We start from the raw sequence: 17,909 nt of genomic DNA, 5'->3' as shown, positions 1-17,909 counted from the left end.
TATAAATATACTATTCTTAGAATGTAGTTTTGTTCTTGATAAGTGTTAACGCTCACATCGCCACCAATTGGATCGCCGGACGGATTCACATTTAAGTTCTCTGACAACCAACATTCCATGTAGTAGATTACAGCCCCCAAATTTCCATTTGGCATCGAAAACAAAGACCAAATACCCATTTAGTCATTTATTGTTCTATACACGTTCGAAAATGCGCATTTATTAAGATAACGGCATCTGCGGGGCATTTCCCGCTGAACACCAAGAAAGTTAGCACTTGTATTTTGAACGATACGTCAGCGCGGCGTTACAACCGTTTGCTTTCCGATAATTTTTGCCAACGAAATACTGTGTTATAGTATAGATTTCACCCTAAATGTTATCACCACATCTAACAGTCAACTTCACGAGTTAAACGTTGTTGTGACATAAATCGTCAAAACTCACATTGGCATATTTAATAAGCCTTATGGAAACCTTATTTTCAGAACAGCACCTTGCTTAAATCTTTGAACACTAATAAGTTCGGTACAGCTCAAACTCAAAATCACTGAAACTGAAGGTCACTTCCACGAATTGCGAGGACACCACGTGGCAACCTAGTAAGTATTGTTTCGATCATACAGGCAGAAGACACTGTCACTAACGGCATGCTAAATACTTTCTTGGAACGAACGCTGACGGGAGAGTTGCTATCGCTGTATGTCTCCTACTACGTAATAATGCTCCAGTGACAAACACACTGTCATTTAAACAATGACTTTTACTTTCTTGAAACGAAGCTACCAGGAGAATTGCTACCGCTGTATCTCTTAATTATTTCAAAAACGTAGACATTGTTACTAAGAGCATGACGATAATTTGCTTAAAACGGACGTTTCCAGAAGAGTTGCATCCGCTGTATTTGCACGTGTTGAAACATACTTTAATCTGGACGTCCAGTTTGGTAATTGTCTCACACGTCTCGGGAAGTGAACTAGGGCTGCAATCTCGAGTGATTCGCACAAGGGTGTCTGAAAATACAAATTTGTCACGTTTCATATATCTGCGAAACTCAGATTAGTTTCCGCTAATACTGGTATATTTGCCAAGGTACAAAAACAAAGGCAGCTGCATTGCAATATTAGTTTGTTTTGGACGCTTTGTCTGGTAATACAACAGTCTTCCAACAATTAAAACTTGTGTTAACGGACCACTATGTTATGTAGAAAAGGCAAGTATTCCCCAATGAAATACCGTTTATGTAGCGGCGCTCGGTGATGCAGTAGTTGACCTCTTGGTAGCGTAAACACTCGTCCAAATGAGAATACAGTGTACAGAGGGTGCAGTTTTCGGGCGGAGGGGGCATCTCTCGACAGTAGGGGTCAAGATCACTGTCACATTGCGAACACAGTACACCCGCCCCTGAAAGTTAGTATTAATTTTGAAACTGCTAATGTAATATTTTGTCATTTGTGGCGTTCACATGATGCATTTTTTTTAAATCATTACCAAAGAGAAGTGTAATGGATTTTTATTTGTATCTATGTAATTAAAGGTTGTAGTATCAAATTATGTAAATATATATATATTTTTTAAAAAGAAGAAAAAAACAAAAACGCTCCATTCAAAACGCATAAGCTGTTTTATATTTACTGCATGTATTATTCTCGGCTGCTGAACTGTAAGATCTTTCAGGTGATCGGTTGGCAAAAAATGTAAACAAATATTACTGAATTATTAATGTAATCTACCTGTAGAATTCTTAAAAGAATACAATCTTACCGTAATTAAATAATCCCATAAAAACCAGTACGGTAAGCGCACCCATTGTCCGAATGCCGAAAATAAGTAATTCCTCCTGACCCTCCCGAGAAAGACATAGCAATTAAAAACCTGTCACATATCGTTGTGTTCCCATATTAATAGCCACAATTAAGTTCCATCGATTGCCGATTCGTTGTTATAAAATTCCCATATGACATAGTTAGAAAGCTTTTTAGTGTGGCGTATGTTTTTTTCTCAATTGTTGATATCTCAAGCCATCTTCAACAGATTGTCTCCACAATTGTCCTAAAATATTCAAGAAATAATCCATTTGTCGTAAGATCCATTTCAAGTGCGCCGGGGTTTCAATTGCCTTCGCCACACATCTGTGATCTTGTAAATTCGCGGAACTGACTGGTAACTAATAGGACTGCCAAGACCATCAATTCTATTACCCTTCATTCACACTGGATCACCTTCCAAGGAAATTCAATATTCGGGAACTTGTATTATACGTTGCTTGATTTTTCATGACGATAAAACTTGTTTACTGATGTATTATACTGAAATCTAATTTGCACTGCACTCACCGAACTTGGGTCTGCTATAAATAATTTATATTAATTACCAATTTGTCAGTTTCTAAGCAGGAGTTATATTTAGGTTTGCGGTAACCAATTGTGGTAAGTTATCCGCTTGCAGTTTTGCGCTGCGATGCAACAGGGGCACAGAACAAACAGTTTGCTAATTTGAGCGACTGAGCGACAAGTCTCGAAATGCGTGGATTGACACTGGCCAAGTGAAGTATCGAAATGCGTGGATTGACACTGGTCAAGTGAAGTTTCGGAATGCGTGGATTGACACTGGCAAAGTGAAGTTTCGGAATGCGTGGATTGACACTGGCCAAGTGATGTCTCAGAATGCGTGGATTGACACTGGCGAGGTGAAGTCTCAGAATGCGTGGATTGACACTGGCCAAGTGAAGTCTCAGAATGCGTGGATTGACACTGGCTAGGTGATGTCTCAGAATGCGTGGATTGACACTGACCACATGACAAGTCTCGGAATGCGTGGATTGACACTGGCCACGTGACAAATGCCTGAATGCTTGGATGGACACTGGCCACGTACGTGACAAGTGCCGGAATGCGTGGATTGACACTGACTTCGTGACAAGTGCCGGAATGCGTGAATGGACACTGACCACGTGACAAGTGCCGGAATGCGTGGATTGACACTGACCACGTGACAAGTGCCGGAATGCGTGGATTGACACTGACCACGAGGCAATTCTCGGAATGCGTGGATTGACACTGACCACGAGGCAAGTCTTTGAATGCGTGGAATGACACTGGCCACGTGACATATCCTGGAATGCGTGGCAACATACGGATATGTACAATATTCTCTGCCTGTGCGGCACATTAAACGGCTCGCATTAGATTTTGTCAAAAATATCTATAAACACGTGCTTGAAATCCGATTTCATTTCCGAATTGATAATGTTGATTGATTCAAAGGTTATATAAACAAAGATTGTCTTCCATCTATACTGAAACTTTCAATTTTATGTTTATTTTTGTTTAACAAATGTATTACGACTTAAGGTGACAACCTGACAGCAATCCTTATCAAATAAGTACACCATTAATTATTATAGTATATTTAATACATTGTACCCAGATTTATTAATTGCATTTCTGATTTGAAACACATAATAGATAAACACATATTTTAAATGTTTTGTATAATTGGTCCTGCTGCTTCATTATCAAATGAAATACTATCCATTGAAGGCTAATTTAAGCCTTCTTTAAGTGCCCCCCCCAATAGTACACAAATCTGTGTATTGATCTTTATCTTTATTGCCTCCTGCTGTCTGTCAAATCTCAGATCTGTCAGTGTTTGACTAATCGTTTATTTTTTTTTTATTTTTTTTAAATCATATTAAAGGCATTATTACGATGCTATAGAGTAAGAATAACTGTGTGTTGCAACTGCATTATAAAATAAAACTACTATTTCTTTAGGACACTTTTCATCATCTGTTAATCAAATTGTATAGAATTATTTTCCATACCATGTATTTTTACATCAAATAGCAAGTTTAATAGGAACGCATTCATTGTAATGCCTGCTAAATGGTTGGATGCATAGGATAATTCCTTTTTCTTTTCTTTTTGCCATTTTTAATGTTATCACAGCAGGGTTCCTGATACTTCCTGTGTTTATTTTATTGGTTCTGACCTATCGGTGCTAACGCCGTTACAGCTCATAATCTCATCACAAAAGTATGAATTTGCATTTTATCATTTTGCTAAAATTCAATAAATTTTAATGCCTGGTTAGTCAAAAAAAATTATTGTATTTAGTTAAGAAATGTTTTATTCTCATTTCACCTACATTAGAATTAAAAATTGTCAAATATAATCAGTAAATGATGGGTAGAAACCCTTTGTCTTTAGTTACAGGCCCATAAAATGATTAACATCATAAAGTCATCAGTAAACTGTAAATGCTTGAGGAAATGATCTTATCAGTAAAATTAAATCAATATAGTAAGGCCAATCTGAGTGGACCAGGAAAATCAATACTGGCTTATCTTATAGACTATAGACTACATTAGTTTATCCATAGTGCACAAATAATTCACTACTAGTGCACTCCTAGTGAACAAGAGTGTAAAATTTGGTCTTAACAGTACTGTAAGCGGGATAGTATGGTCTGTTTGTTTCCCTTTTCAGAGATTTTACAGCGTGATATTCAAAAATCGCGGATTCCAGTTCCACAACGTAAGATCAACGTGTTGTGTTTACAATAAAAGTTCGCAAAACAAACAAAATCTGTTCAACAAGAACTTGTTTGATGTGTACAACGTCAACGTGAAATCTAGATTTCTCAAGAAATGTTAGAAAGTTACTGGCTCTTTCTGTCAACTGCTCAAGGCTCTGTGTGTGGCGTTGTGGTACCAATGCATATATCTTGTATAGTGCCAATTTAATGTTACTAATATTGTGTTATACAAACACCTTTTTGCTCTCTTTGAAAATAGCGAATTTCGCAAACTCCGTGTTATTCTTTGTAGCATTCGGAACTCCTCGGCCATTTTTTTTTTCAAAAACAACCTATGTATTTAAATGAGTCAGCGTATTGGAAAGCAAAACACTTTATATATATATATATATATATATATATATATACTTAAACTCGCCAACTTATTGGGACTATAATCCTATCCATATTTATTGGGACCTACTAGATATAATAGTGATACAGGCGTCACTGTCCTATATACAGTATAGATTGACTGTTGGAATGCTATGTATATCAATATACATCAGAAAATCTTGAGACATAGGTACCTTTTTAGTGTCACCAACTTCTTGGGTCAGACCCATCATTTTACTGGGGCTTTAGACCCAATATGTTATATATAATATATAAAATGCATTAAGCTATTGGGTCGAATCGGTATGATTCCACGCTTATCTTTGACACTAGGGCTGAATGAATTTAAAATTTCAAAATGTATGGATTTAGTTATAACATGTCTTAATTGTAGTTTGGACCCCGTCGAGACAGCATCTGTAGTTGTTTCATCAGGATCCTATTTATTTGCTTTGAAGGTTTATATCACTTTGAAATATAAATAGGTAATTTTGCCTCCGACTTCTAGATAAAATAGAATGTTTGACAATATTGACAATATTGTCAGAAAAGAGCATCAAAATATTTTAGTGATAGTTCTATTATCAATTTTAATTATTACATAATGATTGTCCAATTTGTAGGGCTGTGGATCGCCGGTCAAGTGGCGATCCGATTCGATCCACGAGTCAGAGATGACGATTCACAGATCGAACCACGAATCATCAGCATTAATTAACGACCACATAAACACCTTACGAAAATCATTTTCTTTAAATTTGTGTTGTAAAATAATATCTATTTTGATATTTGTGTTATAGCTTTCATCATCTGTTCATCGAAATTCAGTTTGAAAACTAGATGGGTGTTGTTTTCGAGCATAGCGTCGAAAACAGATGTCTCCCCTAGCATATGTTTGACCTAAAGAATGGGAGACAACTTTGTCATGAAGTAAATTAGAGTAATGGTTCCTGTACAAAGCAATCCCTCTCATTGAACTTTATCATTCTATGAAGTTTTATCAAATTACATCCAATACTTTTCATGGTATGCTCCAAATAAGAAAAAGTAGCAAAGGGAAATAACTGTGTAATTAGGTAAAGTAGAGTTATGGCCCCTGCATAATGCATTTCCTCTCATTGAGCTTTACCATTCTATGAAGTTTTATAAAATTCCATCCAGTAATTGTCATAGTATGCTCTGGACAAAGTTTACACTATTTAACTATTGAACAAGGGGAGATAACTCTGCAACAAATTGGCTTAGAGTTATAACTCTTGCAGGATGCACAACTTTACATCGTCATCTATGTTGCAAGTTTCAATCAATTCCTTAAAGTAGTTTCTCAGTTATGCTCTGGACAAAGTACACTATAAAAATATTGAAAAAGGGGAGATAACTCTGCAAAAAAATGGTCTAGAGTTATAACTCTTGCAAGGGGCACAACTTCACATCGCCATCTAGCTATGTTCCAAGTTTCAATCAATTCCTTCAAGTAGTTTCCGAGTTCTGCATCGGACAAAAAAAATCCCAGAAGACTAAGAATAATAAGAATAAGAATAAGAATAAGAATAACTACAAATACAATATGTCTCCCCCTTTCAGAGAAGGGGAGACATAATAATAACAACACAGCAATGGAAAGATAGCAAATACTAGCAATACCCTTATGACTGTTCTTACTCAGTAGTTTCTTTCTCCTAGTGAATAGCTCACATACGAATCATTTAAGTCAAACGTTAATGCTGGCAAATTATTTATTTTACAAAGCGTGTGTGTATCAGTCCTGTCAACCAATAAGCCTGATTTATTTATTTATTATTTTATATCCATAAAATTATAATTAATTTCTTGTTCATTGTCATTCTGATTTAAGATTTAATTTCAAAACATGTTTTTGTGTTTTGAAAATTCATACAAGAATATCATCGAATCTTATATAATGACAAAGGTTCGTTGCTACCTATAGATTGATTCTTTACTTTCTGTTCAGAAATGAACAGTTTAAAATGGCAAGATAATGAACAAAAACGTTATACTTTGTATAACTTATATAATGTGCAAAAGATTGCGATCCACCGGTCTCGGCAATGACGAATATCCGTACACGATTTTTAGGCCTGATTCACGGATATCCGAGTACTCGGATACTCGTAACAGCTCTACCAATTTGGATGATTGGGTTAATCAGTGCAGATAATTCGAATTATGTATACTTTTTATCATGTTTTATACGTTAATAATTGTTACTGTATTGGATAGGGTTAGTATTAATGAAGCTCGTTGTGTTAATAAATCGCTAAACAATAAACATAACTTTTTGTCATAATTATCAACACCTAACCTTAATACGTGTACCACAGTATTTAACCTTTTAATCAATGATGCCATTAAAAGCTTTAACAAACTAAGAAAATCCAGCGTTTTCAAACATTTTGTGGCCATTATACATGTATTTGAGCGTTGCAAATACCTACAGATGGAAACTTTGTGAGACACCGCCAGCTGTGAGAGTCCCAGCATCCAAACTATTTTGCATAAGAATTGACACATCCCATAATTCAATCAGTAATACCAAACCGGAACCGGAAGAGTTGTCAATTTAATCAAGTTCACTACTGTAACCATTATTTACCAGCAAACATTAACGAAACATTAACTCAATGTTAAGGAAATTTCGAAGTCCCTCTGTAACAGTCCCTAGGTCTTGAATGGACCGCTATTCTTGCACACAGTTTGGAGGTCTTAAGAACCTGTGTAAATTACATCGAATGATATCGAGGGATTACTGCCAGAAGGAGCTATGTGCTTCTGGCAGCAACCCCTCGATATACCGGTATAGTGGTATATCATAACAGCGGTAGTAACATTTGCTAGTATAATCGTGAACTTGCAGTTAGAATGAGGTAAAATATGAAAGAACCATTTTAAAAAAATAATTCGGTAATCACTTAACCTATTCATTAGTGATTGTAATCAGCCCCCAAAAAGTTCGTCGATTAATCAGTGGTCAAAGTTGACGATTAATCGACTAAAGTCAACTAAAAGGGACAGTATTAATGTTTGTGAGAAAAGTTGCAAAACTTCATTAGAACTAATGTTGTAAAGGTTAAATGACTACTATAATACTCTTTGATGCTTGATACAGTATTGTTATCCCCCGACACAAAAGTTGGGGGTATATAGGAGGATATAGAGAACTTATAGAAAAATACTTTCTTTCAATTAAAAACTAGTGATAAAAGTGCAGTATTTTTTCGAAGGCAAAGACGCATGCCTTCTACAGTACTAATGAAGCATTTTCGGGTTTGGGCAAATTTCGTCAACGAATATTTGCGGCCGTCATCGTCAAGTCAGAGGGCTACTCGTCAACGATTCGTTGACTTTCTGATTAATCAGTACATCACTACTATTCATGCCTGAATTAATAGTGGGATTTTCCAATTTATTCCACGGAACAGTCTATTTTGATACAATAAGGACAAACTTTCCAAAGTGTTAAGATTTTTGATTTTTTTGGAAATTTCAGGTTGAGCAAACATAGTCCGCTTATCTGGGTCTACACCATTTGCCTATGTCTACTTTTGTCGACTTTAGGCATAAGTGCGTTAAAACAAAAGTGCAGATAGTTCCTTGAGCATTAGCCTTAAAATGGACTTTTCCATGCGATCTATAAAGACAAATTCAGTCTGAGATTTTGGGGGATTTTTTTGAGAAAAAAATATGAATAAATCTAATTTTTTTACAAAAAGTGAAACCCTGATCAGAGGGCTCCATCAGGAGCCCTCTGATCTGGTTTACACGTTTTTGCAAAGGACGCTGAAACTCGTCGCTAGGGCTGAATGGGCTAAGCGAGCACGTGTCACACTGACCGTCTACGCAGTTTCATTTTTTTTCAGGACACTAAACATTTTAATGGCTTAGCTCTACAATAAGCTGAAAAGCACAGGACTGCAGATCTAAAACGGCTGAAAAATGACGTTGTGTGGGAAAAGGACCTTATGGAGGGACACAATGTGCAAGATTTGACCAGACGCCTCGTTCTGCCCGGCGGCTGATCAAAGCCTGCACTTTTTGTCACATAGGACTGTATAGTCTAGTAGAAAAACATTTTATCACTCTGTGTGCAGTATAAACTATAAATATCAACATAAACGTGTGAAAGCAGCTGCTTTATGACGTACGTCATGGTTTGTTCCGCAATAAGGTCCTTTTCGCAGATGACGTCAAATGTTTTTGTCGCTATATTAAGAGGCTGCGGCCACACATAATTTTGCTTACGATAGTTTAACCCTGAACCCGCCGATAAAATTATCGTCTGCTTAATCCAAACTGCTTCAATCTAGGAAATTGTGGAAATATGTCTTGGTATCTGTGAAGTTGCATAGGGGCATTTTCAATGCATCTAAAAACAAGAAAAATGTGTTTGTGAAACACGAATGCCCCCCAGGCGGCACTTTTGTAAAAAAACTCAAAATTTCAAAGGAGCATAACTCCATCAAAATTGCAAACAGAGTTACAAACCTTGCACAGCTGGAAAGCTCGTCACAAGGAAGACACATGCCAAGTATTAAAGCTCTATGATCAATGGTTGAAAAGTTATAGCCAAGGTTAAGTTTTCGGTTAAAGGGGCATAACTCCTTAAATATTGCAGACAGAGTTACAAATCTTGCACAGCTGGAAAGCTCTTGTCACAAGGAAGACACATGCCAAGTATGAAAGCTCTATGACCAATGGTTGAAAAGTTATAGCCAAGGTTAAGTTTTCGTGACACAGACAGACAAACAGACAGACAGGGCAAAACCTATATGCCCCCGAATCACAGATTCTGGGGGCATAAAAAGAGGTGGCGCCCACGTTTACAGGCCGTGTGACTATGATTGGAATTTTTAAAGTCTTCTTACGTGAGCTAGCCCCTTGAAGTACGTAAGTTCGGCCACCTAAGCTATAGCTAGTTTGTTTATTTGCACATGCTCGTAAGCCATGTCACCCTGAAATAATTGACCTAAACATGGAACAAAATATCAATTATTTGTCTAAATAGATCTAATAGTGAAGAAAAAAAAGCTTCCGGTCGAGATATTATCAATAGAAAACATTATGAGCAAGTTTGGCGACACAAGGTTCTAAATTCTGGCCTATAAAGTGGTTATTAGGTTATTAGCAAATTGTTGACCACGCTCGTTCACAAAAGCTCACCCCGAGCTGTGCTCAGGTGGGCTAAAAAAATAAAATCTTGAAACGCATTATGGACGGATTTTCCGGGGCAAAAAGTAGGTCAAGGTCAATGTCACATGAAAGGGACTATCCAATGAAGCAACTGTCCAAATATGGAAGCAATCCATTGAAGGATAAAATAATTATAGCACTTTTACCAAAAGGTGGTCCTGTGCGGACGCCCGCCCGCCCGGACATCACTATTTTAATAGACGATTTTTTTCGTTGAAAAATCAGTCCAAAAATGTTTGCATGGGTCCTACTTTTTAAAGTCATCAGATGTGCGTTTCCTTCAGCTAGACTCTCAAAGTAAGAGGAAGTCAGAGGTAGATTTTAATCTTGCTTAAAAAGAAACGATCTAGCTTTTAGCAAAATGACCTTGCTTGCCTACGAAAGATTATTCCCCAACCTTTCCAAACCTAGGTGCTAGTTTTAAGCGGTCTGTAAACCTAGGTAGGGACTGGATTTCCTAGCCTCAAGAAACACACCTCCAAGTTAATAATACATAAAATTCAAATGATTTGGGAATAAATCAGACAAAGCTAAAATTTCATTTTAACTTTTATTCTTAAAGAACTCTTTTATGAACTAGAAAACGTGTCCATAGGACACAGATGCCCCCACTAGTGCTTTGTCAAAAATGCAGATTTTTCACTAAATCAAGGCCCATAACTCCGTAAAAATACATTTTAGCTGGCTAAAAATACTCAGGTGCACAAATTGACACCCTAAATAATACATCCATGCAGTTTTAAGTCACTACTACAAACGCTTTTAGAGTTATGGACGACACAAACTAAAAATGCCGCTTTTTCACTAAATCAAGGCCCATAACTCCGTAAATATAAATTTTGGCCGGATAAATACCCAGGTGCACAAGTTCATACCCTGAATAATACATCCATGAAATTTCAAGTCTGTACTACAAATACTTTTAGAGTTACGGATGACACAAACTAAAAATGCCGTTTTTTCACTAAATCAAGGCCCAAAACTCCGTAAATATAAATTTTGGCCGGATGAAAATACCCAGGTGCACAAGTTCACACCCTGAGTAATACATCCATGAAGTTCAAGTCTGCACAACAAAGGCTTTTAGAGTTACAGATGACACAAACTAAAAATGCCATTTTTTCACAAAATCAAGGCCCATAACTCCGTAAATATCAATTTTGCCGGATGAAAATACCCAGGTGCGCAAGTTCCCACCCAGAGTATTACATCCATGAAGTTTCAAGTCTGAACTACTAACGGTTATTGAGATACACGCGACACAAACTTTTCGGAACGTACAGACAGACGGAATGACAGACAGACAGACAGACAGACGGACGGACAAAGGCAAATCTATATGCCCCCCCCCCTTTTTTAAGAGAGGGGGCATAAAAATACATGTTGTACCATTTATACAACAAAAAGTAACAAAGAGCAAAGCTCGCCTAGAGCTAACTGTTTGAAATAAGTACATCCCCTCCATGTCTAGGTTTTTTGCCCTGGAGTTAGGCCGGACAAAGCTAATTTTGCCTACTTTAACACATCAAGGGGAGATAACTCTGGTCAGGGTCATGTGACCCGTACCAAATTCACAGAGGCGAAAGTTTACAACATGGCCATTAATTTCTGAAAGTTTGATAAAGATTTGTTGAATAATAACAAAGAAGAATCCCGGACAGGGCTTATTTTGCCTACTTTAACACATCAAGGGGAGATAACTATGGTCTGTAGTGGACATGGTGTTTATTATATTAACATATGATAATAAATATCATGTCCACTACACTGCTCTGTTTGCAACATAAAATATTGTAGTCTGGATATTGTTCTACAAATTACAAGTATAATTCACAAACTATGAAAATGATCTAATAATATATGCATAGTAGGCAGAGTTTTTTTTTACATGAACATTAAACAGGTAAAGGGTTAAAATTTGGATAAAACATATTTTCATCATCTTTAATTATGAAGTATCTATATTCAGCCTTCCATTGCATCTCCATTTCAAATATAAGCTCCCTACAGCAAATATTTCAACTATCAATCAGATTTAAACTAAAAATGACTCAGTTCAAATCCTGTGAAATTTGACTAAAATTATCAATTGTTTGAAACAGTATCTATGCAGAATCTATGTTCAGCATACAGGGCACTTCCATTTCAAATATGTGACGTCGTCTGAGAAAATGGGACCAATTGCGGAAAACATGGTGACATTATATATCAGCTGTTTTCACACATGTGTCGTTATTTTTTAGTTTAATCTTCACACACAGAGAGAGAAAATGTTTTCTCTACACGTCTATGGGTGACAAAAAGTGCAGACTTTGATCAGACGTCGCGCAGAATGAGCGGCGTCTGATCTAAGTTTGCATTTTTTGTCCCGCAATTGGTCCCATTTTTTCAAACGACGTCACATATAAGCTTCCTAGGGCAAATATTATTTCATGGAGCAACAGTGCATTACAACACTAACCCCAAAACCTTAACAGATTTCAGCCAAAAAGAATAAGTCCTATAGGCTATTACAGGTGTAATTATGAATAAAATTTAAAACTTAATTTCAGTTAAGAAATGAACGCCTTCTCGCGTCTGTTCTCGGGTATATGAATACAACAGGTCGCGTGCAGAGTTCGTAAACCCCGAAGGGGTTTACATTAACTATGCATGCGACCTGTTGTATTCATATACCCGTTGAAATGTAGCGAGTAGGCGTTCATTTCTTATATTTATATTATCATTTATATTATTTCTAATTATATCAAAAGAATAATAGTCGATTTATTGGATGCCTCGAGCGATCACAGTAGCTCATCCTGAGCTTTGCTCAGGTGAGCTAAAACGCGTGACATGAAAAGTGTGACGGACAGACAGATGGACGGACAGACGGCTGGACAGACGGACTAAGACAGACGCCAGAGAAGTGATCGTTTAGTGTCACCTTCTGCCTACAGCAGGTGACACAAAAACCCTAGAACCATCAGTACTTCTGCCCCACCTCCTGACACAACAAGGTTTTGTTATTATGGGCTATTACTCAATAATCGTCTTGAAGAGACAATTCAAAACTATAAGTCCCGTGCATGGAGGTCAACTCTCGTCTATTATTTCCCAAGACCATAAACATAATTCTGACAACAAAGCATCACAGAGTTATGGCTCTTGGTCAGATTAAAGCCCTTGTGATTGTAAACAGCTGTGTGAAGTTTCATTGCAGTAGCTTCAAGAACAAAGAAGTTATAGCCAAGGTTAAAGTTTTTCATGCCTACACCAACCATGATAATGACGACAACAACGACAATGCCAACTCCTATATACCCCTTCTCGAACTTGGTTTCTGGGGGTATAAAAATAAGCATCAACTACAGACCATGATCATCTATAACACCACATAAGGTAGTCCTTAGCTGAATGCGTTTCAATTAATGGTACTGACTAGATTAAAGATCACGGTGGCGATGACCTATTGATCGAGTTATTCAAGTTACGGTATTGAGCAGAAATGTTTGAGTGCACAGGCATTCTATATATCAGATAACTGTGACATTGACATTGATTTGGTCGCTAATTAAGTGTTGCCTTGGTGCCCGATAACATAACCTTCAAATTAAAGATAGCTACTGGTAGTATTTGAGATTGGTGACCCAACAATGTATTATACATTTTTTTATATATTCCATGAGAACTCTGAATAATTGTTGGGTCATAAAACAATTGACCCAACAATGTAATATATATATAACTTGCAAAACTCCAAGAATTGTTGGGTCATAATTTTTTAATCCATGGTTGCCCTAAGCTGAATAGTATTAAAGTTATTGAGCGGACAAGAATGGCTAACAGACAAAAAGACAATGTATTATACATTTTTTTATATATTCCATGAGAACTCTGAATAATTGTTGGGTCATAAAAAAATTAACCCAACAATGTAATATATATATAACTTGCAAAACCCTAAGAATTGTTGGGTCATAAATTTTTAATCCATGGTTGCCCTAAGCTGAATAGTATTAAAGTTATTGAGCGGACAAGAATGGCTGACAGACAAACAGACAGAGGGATGGACAAGCGGAAGATGCGCCATAACAAAATACAACCAAAGTTTCTTTGGGCATATAAAAAGAAATGATTAACAAGAGCTGTCACAGTCACATGACACATGCCCCAAAAGGACTGGGTCTAGCATGAAGGCACTTTTTCACAATTGTGCATGCAATAGGGGTTGGGAGTGCCCATTTACGCACTAATGTCAAAGGTGAAGGTTTGTGATTTTTTAAGATTTAACTTACTGACCTACTTTATGACCTGGCCCCACCCTTGATTGAACTTGATCAAGATATTATCAAGAAATAATCCTGAGCTAGTTTCAGGAAGATTGGGTAAAAAATGTGGCCCTTAAAGCCTAAATAGGATTTTTCAAAGATTTGACCTACTGACCTACTTTTTGACCTGGCCCAACCCATGGTCAAACTCGATTGAGATATCATCAAACAAATATTCTGACTGAATTTCAGGAAGATTGGGCAAAAAATGGGGCTCCTACAGGGTAAACAGGATTTTTCGAAGATTTGACCTACTGACCTATTTTTTGACCTTGCCCCATCCATGACTGAACTCGATCAAGACATCATCAAGAAAAACATCCTGAGCAAGTTTTTGGCCCGAGGTCTGACCAAAACTGTCACTTTTGTTTTGGCTTAAAGGGATTCAAAAGAGTTCCTATCCAATTTTGTCTACTATATATGATCATTTTCATCAGGTTTTGCAAAAAAATTAATGACCCAACAGTTCTTAGGGTTTTGTAAGTAGTATATATTACATTGTTGTGTCAATTCCATTTGGTTAGCACTGCCTGATACTTCACTAGTCTTGGTCTGAGATTAAACTGTCTCACTAGTCTTGGCCTGTGAGTAAACTGTCTCAATGGTCATGGTCTCTATGGGAACAGGACTTGTATGAAAACAATTTATGACCCAACAGGTATTCATGTATAATATGTTGTTGGATCACTGATCTCCATTACAGCTTGTAGCTTTCTTAGCTCTAAAGGTAACCTTAAGGGGCATCTAGGCAACATTGTTGGTTAATTCGGAACCATATTAACTGTCACTTTTGTTTTGGCTTAAAGGGACTCTTTTTGGGCCCCTAGCCAATTTTGTCTACTATATATCATCACTTTCACCAGGTTTTGCGAGAAAATTTATGACCCAACAATTCTAAGGGTTTTGCAAGTAATATATATAACATTGTTGGGTCAACTGTTTCCATCTGGTCAGCACTGCACTGCCTGCTGCCTCATTAGTCCAGGTCTAAGATTAAAATGTCCCACCAGTCCTGGTTTGAGAGTTAATTGTCTTACAAGCCTTGGTCTGAAGTTCAAACTACATTGTTTACAAGTGTTATGTATTCAGTTCACAGTTGGGACTTTTCAATCAAATGAATGAAATAACCATTTTGGTAGAAGCTGATAATGATTATCAGCTTCTGTTCGAACGTTTTCTCCATTCACACAAGACTATTCCAAAGTCTTAACACTTTACTCCTAGGCCTGCAACAATACAGGTACTTCTCGGTTCGGTTCAGTTTCGATTATTACCCTCTCGGTTATCGATTATTCGGTTCGGAAATAGGGAACACAAGATAATTATAGAAACACTTTAAAACAACTCATTTACTTGCCAATATTCATCTAATAAGACTAATATATACATCTGTCAACTGTATCAACTATCAAGTTATGCTGCAAGCCTTCTTGAAGAAGCCGAAATGCTTCCAAAGTGCCGATTTTAAAGCAGCCAGTGGATCGCACAATTCAGACATTTTTACCTAACAACGGTAGGCAGAATATTATCGGCAAGCTGATTGGTCCAAATAAGCGGTATAGTCTAATGGGCCGTCATGGCCGTAAATTGACGCACCGAACCGAAATTTTGCGGCGCCAAACCGAAAATCGAACCGAGAAAAAAGAATCGAAAATAACCGAACTTCGGTGAACCGTTGCAGTCCTATTTACTTCATACATTAATTTTAGATTATCACTTCATTTTCTATAAATTTGTATTGTTTACAAATTTATAGAAAATGAAGTTAAAAAAAAAGAGCACAAAATGAACTTGAAAAAAATGATGGTCTGAATACCTTTAAAAATATCATGGGAAATGGAGCATTTTGCTCTATAGGAGCACATACTCTAATTTCATTTAAATTTTCAACCACTTTAAGTTTCAAAGGTTTCAATAGGTGCACTGTGCTTGTGTGGAGGAAGGGTAAAGTCTGAGCATGCAAGAATAAGAGACCTGGTCCAAATTTCATAAACAATATCCGACTCAAGCTTATGTGAAAACTGTATTTGAGCTGAGAAAAAAACATAATTTGTTTTTGACACTTGCCCACTAATTCTTAATGTGTTTTAGAAACATATTGAGAATGAGTGGGCAAGTGTCCAAAACATTTTTTTTATTTTTTTTGGACACTTGCCCAAAATCCGGAATTCTGGAATTTTGTCACCCCTGAGTGAAACAAGCAGAGCAGACCCAGATCTTTAGGAGCTGCCTGATCTGGGTCTACTCTGTTTGCAAGGGCGTGAAAACACGTGATAAACAGGTAAATGGTTGAGAAAGGTGCTAATGAAATTTTCACATCATGTCACATCGTCACCTTAAGTCCACAAAAATGTTACTCCTTCAAAAATGCGAGGGCGTTACATCTTTGTGGAATTATAAATGCGACAGCATGTTGTTATAAAATAGGCACAAGTGGCTAAAACTGCTTCTGGATAAGAGTGGGTGTATCCTTGAAATGTTCTCGAGATATTTTTATCCAGTTTTGAAATACTTTAAAATATGATTTAATAAAATGGAAAGCTTTCGTAACACTGACACGATACTACCAGGAAACACGCTGATTAAACCCGGAAGTGGTACTGTGGCCGTATCTGCGATGCCCATATATTAGACATTCCCCCTGTTCTAGGAATCCAAACATCCGGTTGCGATTCTAATAAGTGGTCAAACATAGGAATAGATTGAGAAATGGATATTTTAGAACATGCAATACACACCTTATCTTAAGCTCTGATTAATTATACACAATTGCTAGTCAGGACTCGTCAGGATTTGTCAGTGCTTTACAAACATCTTTCACAACCAGACAGCAGTGTTTGGAAAATTTAAACACATACACACTTGTTGACAGTTGTTAGATAATACTTAGTGACGACAAACTTGCTTTGCCTATGTGTTATTTTTGGTTGTCTTCGTCTGCTTTCGGATTATACACTGACGAGCAATGAAAACGCAACAAAGAAGATATGCTTCAATATCTTTTGAATGCAAACATATACACATCTCTTAAGGTCGTCATTTCATCTAGCAAAGTGTTAAGATTTAATGCCTGCAGAAAAAGAAAATTTAAACAAGGCATTGCCTGAGAGACGGGTGTGCAAGATGTGGTACCCAGAGCAACACAGTTACCACGCCTGTGTCAAGCTGACTGTAACTTCAATACGATGGCTACGGCGCAACACGACAATTTGCAAAGCCGATGACAACTTCCACCGTAGTCCCTAAGTCTTCTTGACACAGTTTCCAATGTTTTGGTTTACCACCGTGTCCTGACCAAGTCTTCTGTCGTCGATTGGGCTGCAAGGAATCGATTACGTTAACGTTGGTAGACATTCTGTCTTGACGGCGTTGCACGCTGTGTACCTTGTCATGGACAGTCTAAAACGGAGCCCGTGACGTTATACCGTTCAATTTGAAGACTGACTTTTCGATTGTTTTATCGTGTCATTGCCTATT

The 17,909-nt window shown here is 37.1% G+C and overlaps 1 protein-coding gene across 1 annotated transcript; it reads right to left on the bottom strand.

Moving 5' to 3' along the window:
• Positions 1 to 254: 254 nt before the first annotated feature.
• LOC128244295 (uncharacterized) lies at positions 255 to 2,103 on the bottom strand. Its single transcript, XM_052962315.1, has 3 exons — positions 1,765 to 2,103; positions 1,237 to 1,404; positions 255 to 1,013 (listed from the first exon to the last, which is right to left on the bottom strand). Exons 1-3 carry the CDS (start codon positions 1,808 to 1,810, stop codon positions 817 to 819), a joined length of 411 nt encoding a protein of 136 aa, XP_052818275.1. The 5' UTR covers positions 1,811 to 2,103; the 3' UTR covers positions 255 to 816.
• Positions 2,104 to 17,909: the final 15,806 nt, after the last annotated feature.

Source organism: Mya arenaria, chromosome 2, assembly GCF_026914265.1.
Source record: "Mya arenaria isolate MELC-2E11 chromosome 2, ASM2691426v1".
Taxonomy (NCBI): domain Eukaryota; kingdom Metazoa; phylum Mollusca; class Bivalvia; order Myida; family Myidae; genus Mya; species Mya arenaria.
The sequence above is the reverse complement of the archived record's forward strand: the minus strand, read 5'-3'. Positions and strand labels throughout refer to the sequence as shown.

Coding starts and splice junctions, on each gene's coding strand:
- LOC128244295 (XM_052962315.1), bottom strand. CDS start 1,810: ATGGGTGCGCTTACCGTACTGGTTTTTATGGGATTATTTAATTACG. Junction 1,405..1,764: donor TATGGGATTATTTAATTACG/GTAAGATTGTAT, acceptor ACTAACTTTCAG/GGGCGGGTGTACTGTGTTCG. Junction 1,014..1,236: donor CGAGCGCCGCTACATAAACG/GTATTTCATTGG, acceptor TTGTATTTTCAG/ACACCCTTGTGCGAATCACT.